Source organism: Cydia splendana, chromosome 26 (genome assembly GCF_910591565.1).
Source record: "Cydia splendana chromosome 26, ilCydSple1.2, whole genome shotgun sequence".
NCBI lineage: Eukaryota > Metazoa > Arthropoda > Insecta > Lepidoptera > Tortricidae > Cydia > Cydia splendana.
In genome coordinates this window covers 9,588,484-9,593,730 of record NC_085985.1, presented here as the reverse complement: position 1 = coordinate 9,593,730, position 5,247 = coordinate 9,588,484, and the positions used below count along the sequence as shown (strand labels likewise).

Genomic DNA, 5,247 nt, shown 5'->3' with positions numbered 1-5,247 from the left:
CTAAGATCACAAAAATAATTTATTTCATCATTGATCCATTTTCATTTCAGAACCGCTAGAGTAAATTTCATTTGTAAGCGTGACGTGCGTTCGCGTTATATCTATTTTTGTATGGGATTTCGAACAGCGCGCCAAGCGTGACGTTTTGGACAAAATCCCATTCAAAATGACATTTAACGCAAACGCGTAGGTCACGTCACGATATCGAATGAAATTTACACTACAGTTCGTTTTTTTAGCATTAGAAAGAACTTGAAAGAAGGTAAGCGATCTTGACATGTCACATGTCATTAATTGAAAAACGCTTTTTAAAAATCAGTAACTATTACTTATGAAAGCGATAAAAGAAACACAAGCGAAGCGATTCATAATCGTAACGATGAATATTTGCCGTAACTTATTTTTAAAATGTGTTTTTCAATTAAAAGACACATCAAGATTGTTTACCTTATTTCTAATGCTAAAACAACGAACTATAGGGGTTCAGATTCTCCATTACAACTTTCTCAAAATGGATTGGAACCAATTTCGTTTGTTTTACAACGCAATGAAACAAAAGAAATACTACTTTATTTGTTCCATGAAAGGTTCAAATCAGATTGCAACGCATATGTACATTTTAATGTACATTTAGACTCACGAGGATAAAATTGTGCTGTTGATTGTATTATATTGAGAAAACAATATTTTTCTGATACAGTCTTGAAAAAGGTGCGTTTTTTTGCTAAAAGGTAAGGTAGAATGCATTGAGTTAGACCACAAAAAATTCTGCAGCGATTTTGATAGCCCACACAGTGCAAGTGTTATTTTAAACGTCAAACTTCTATGAAATTATGACGTATTAACACTTGCACTGCGTGGGCTATCAAAATCGCTGACTTTTCTTGGTCAACTCTACAATGAGCAAAACAATGTAATTCAATTTCCAAATGCATTGCTTGTAGATATTTTTACAAGTTGTGAAAAAACAAGCTTAACCTTTGACCTTTATCAAGGACTTACATAATTCCGTAAGGATATTTCAGTGAAAAAATAATGACTAGTTTTGTCATTATCAGAGTATTTTTGTATTTTCGATTCATTCAAAAGTGTAGGTGGTGTGACAAGCGTTTCAGAGTCGGATCCGCCACCAACGTTCTACATTATATATCATATCATATATCATTATACATATGATGCTGGCCGTGCCCCCCGCGCGCCGCGGGTGCAATATATCAGTTAAAAAATATCAACAATTGTATAAAATTGTATATTATGGCATCTGTGTTTACAGAGTATAATATCGTCAAACCATATTTTGCTTTATTGAGATTTTTTTGTCATGTTGACAACACGATTAACTCAAACCAAGCTAATTTTGCAGCGATTTTGACAGCCCAGACTGTGCAAGTGTTATTTTAAACGTCAAACTTCTATGAAATATGACGTTTAGATAAAACTTGCGCAGTCTGTGGTATCAAAATCGCTGCAAACTAGATGGTGGATGTTGGATGGCCACTTTCTAAAAACAAATTTTATTTTATTTTAAGGTGCATCCACACCACACTTTTGTGGAGTAACATTGTAGCAACACAGTAACATTAGGTAAGTTACTTAACACTTTCAGTGCCAAGAACCCGATAGTCGGGTTCATTTTGTATTGGAATTGGGGCTCTTGGCACTGAAAGTGTTAATTATTACCGTGTTGCTCCACAAATTATCTGCAGTATGGATGCACCTTAACAGACAAAAAAATCTACAACATTTTAAGAGGTATAAAATAAATTTAAATGACTAAATACAAATTTAAATCTCAATAAAGCACTGCACAAAATGCCTATACTAAAAAAAGCATTTCGGCATTCTGTCAATGGCCTGATGATATTTGACTCTGGCAACACAGACTTGACTATTGTACATGTGGAGGATAGGGGGAATGTGAGTGTGTGTGTAAATAACTCTGTATCTAAGGCTATGTGTGTGGCGCGGGGCGCGGGAAACGGAACAGGGCAGGCAGCTTTCAGTCTTATAAACAATCTAGTACCTTCCGATGGAAATGTCGAGAAATTCAACTGGAACTAGTCGGTCTAAGCCAACTCTGTGTGGCAGTTGCTAACACAAAGTGTGGAATGTCATGATAAACGTCAATTTGTATACAACAATGACACTTCCATAAATTGTTCTGTCAAAGTCAGTGAAGAATAAGGCCAAAGAATCATTTAGAAATATTTGACCATATACATTGTGTAATCCCTTTTTATAATAGAAAAATAAAAGAAACACAAGCAATATATGAGCAAATATTTCCAAAAAAAGGGCTTAGAGGCCTTAAAGCCCTTAGAGCATGATAGAAAGGAGGTACACAGATTAATATTAGTGGCAGATTCGACTCCTAGCGCTTCTTGGTGTGTGTACCCGGTGCACAGTGAGCCCCGGGTACACAGTGGACCGGACCAGTGCGGGCCGCGGCTGCGCACTGGGACTGTTTAGCGGGCTTATAACTAGCTTACGATTAGTGTTTTGCCAGGAGCCTTATAAGTTGTAATCAAGTAAAGTAAAGTAAGTAACAATAGTGTTAAAGAATAAATATAGAGTTATTTATCAAAGCAGAAGCAAAAATTTTGTTTTTGATTATCAGTTTACATGTTTATTCATTTGGTTCCTACAGTAAACTTTCTTTTTAGGGCCACTTGCGCATTGCAGGGTTAGCCTAGTACTAGCCAACTAACTCGGAGTTAACCGTTAATTATACAGTGCAGTTAATCCCCATTTAAATGGTTAACTCCAAGTTAGTTAACCCTGGAACACAGAAGCGGCCCTTATTGGAATAGTGACTAGACTTAGTAGTTTCTTTTTAAGATTTATTTTATATTAGAATTCCACCTTTTTATATATTTCCATTTTACTGATTTTAAACTTTTAAGGCACTTGGCAAAACAAATGAGTATAAAGCCTGTGTCTAACTTAATGTTTTAGGAAATACATCTTGAATATGAGATTAATAAGTTCACATGATTTAAAAAAATGGTGTTTTAAACAATTATAGTAACAGATTTCACCTGCATTATATGTTATTGAAAAATCTGTTAAATGTAAAAAGATAAACATTAAATTAACATAAATATGGAAGACAGCAATCAAATCTAGATGAATGCAAAAATGAGTATTTTCACAATAAATCAAGAACTACAAAATTGGCAGTGGTCTCCAAATGTAGTCTTCAAGTCCTTATAAAAATACAGACTATAATTTGCGAATGTTTTCACAGTAGGCTAATTCAAGTCTAGACACAGGCCTCCACTCAGTAAAACATGGTAAACATTGTCATAACACTTATGCTAAGTAAAAAATGGAATCAACACATATTACATGTGAACACACTTATTTAGGGCAGCCATTTTGTTTTGATGTGTCTACTTGGCAAAAATGTGGTTATATCATGCACTAAAAAAAAAAGTATAACCATAAATCAAAATATTCTAAAATTTTAAAATTATTCAGGAATTATGAAATTTTCTTCTGGCATGTTTGCCAATATCTAAAGTCTGTTTAAAAATATGGTAGGTGCAATAATGAAAAATATTCAAGTATGTTATTTAACAGTTACAATACCACATTCCATAACTGACCAGGCTGGACTAAGCTCATGGTTTAAGCCAACCACTTCACAGTTAACTTTTGTGGTGCAACATTGTGCAACAGTAACTGGGTAAGTTACCTAATGTTACCAAGTTGCTCCGCAAAATTTAACTGCAGTGTATGGATGCACCTTTATAAAAATGGGAAGTATAATCCCATTCATATATTATTAAAGTTAATATCCTATTATCATTATGAAATAACCACTAGCATATTTAACACATTCATTGCCACCCAGCCAAACGACGTCCGCGCCAGGCCATAACAATTTCGTCATATAAAGCAGTAGTGCCACAATCCCGACTATTGGGTTGTCCGACCTGGGAACTAAATCATAAAATACCCAATAGTCAGGTTTTCGGCACTGAATGTGTTAAGACATTGATTATGCTCATAGCTGTGCATCCAGATAACTAGTGTGTTCACATACAACAGTAATATCACAACGACATTAAAAATGTCGCAAAAAACTTGAGAAAACTGAAAATTCTATAGAAATTAGATTGTGCGTAACCATATACGGGTCGGTGCTACGCGACAAAGTCCAACGGTCGATTGAAACCTCCTTTCCTATTCATGTACTGTCGGTACTTTCGTTTTAAAACGACGTGGACCTCACCTTCGACATTATCGTCGACTTTCTTACCTTTTGTCGTGTCGAAGCCGCAAAACCCCATAACTTTCAACATTTCTTGTTCCTCAGGAGATTTTCCTTCCAAATCAGCGGGGGTGACGATCGGACGCTCCGCAAAAGTCTTCTTTTTAGTTACAAAAGACGAAGACGGCCCTGGAGAGATCGAACGCGAACGGCGTCTTCTCGCGGGCGAGGGCGACCTTCTGCGGTCCGGCGAGCGTCGTCTGCGGTCTAGGGAGCGAGACCTGGATCGCGTGCGCTGTCTTCGCCTCTCGCGGTCCCGGTCCCGGTCGTGATCTCTGTTTCTCCGCCGATCTAGCCGATCTTCCCGCCGCCTTGGACTTGGCGACCGACCCATATTTCTCTGCGAAAATAGATGATTGGAGCTCAATTATATTTTGTAAGTAAATGAACTAGTAAATAATCATTAATAGCGTTAAGCTTACCTTAGTTTTATGTCAACAGTTTTAAAATTTTGAAATTAAACTAAAAGATAACAGTAACGCACAACCTACGCGAACGCCATTTTTAGTAGAATGTGCTGCAGCGTTTCGTTCGTTAGCCTTATGGGGACATGCATTGTCAATTCAAAATGACAAAACGGTTATAGAAACTTTGTTACTGAATTCATATTTTGTACTTTGTCCAGTTTGAATCTATAATTTACATAAAAAAAATAGATAACAATTAAGAATAAAACGACTGTTAAAGATAAATATGTATTATAATAATTATTATTTGCACCATTTTGCATTTTTTTTCAAGAGATTTACTTAAAGCATAAACAAAACGGCACACGTTCCCTTCTACGCAATTCAGGCAGTACAAATTTAACCTGAGACATTTCACGTTCCACGCATTCAGGAACGGAGTTCTAATGTTGCTAGAATAGGATACAAATCAAATAAAATAGTGGGGTAAAGATTACATTAATATTTATTTCTTTAATCATTTAATCATTGCAATCATGTACAACATTATAAATATACAAGGTA

At 35.8% G+C, this 5,247-nt stretch overlaps 1 protein-coding gene across 1 annotated transcript; it reads right to left on the bottom strand.

Annotated features, from left to right (window-relative positions):
• Positions 1-3,483: 3,483 nt before the first annotated feature.
• Positions 3,484-4,808, bottom strand: LOC134803111 (U4/U6.U5 small nuclear ribonucleoprotein 27 kDa protein). Its single transcript, XM_063775819.1, has 2 exons — positions 4,699-4,808; positions 3,484-4,616 (listed from the first exon to the last, which is right to left on the bottom strand). The coding sequence occupies exon 2, from the start codon at positions 4,608-4,610 to the stop codon at positions 4,149-4,151; it is 462 nt and encodes a 153-aa protein (XP_063631889.1). The 5' UTR covers positions 4,611-4,616; positions 4,699-4,808; the 3' UTR covers positions 3,484-4,148.
• Between the last annotated feature and the right edge of the window lie 439 nt (positions 4,809-5,247).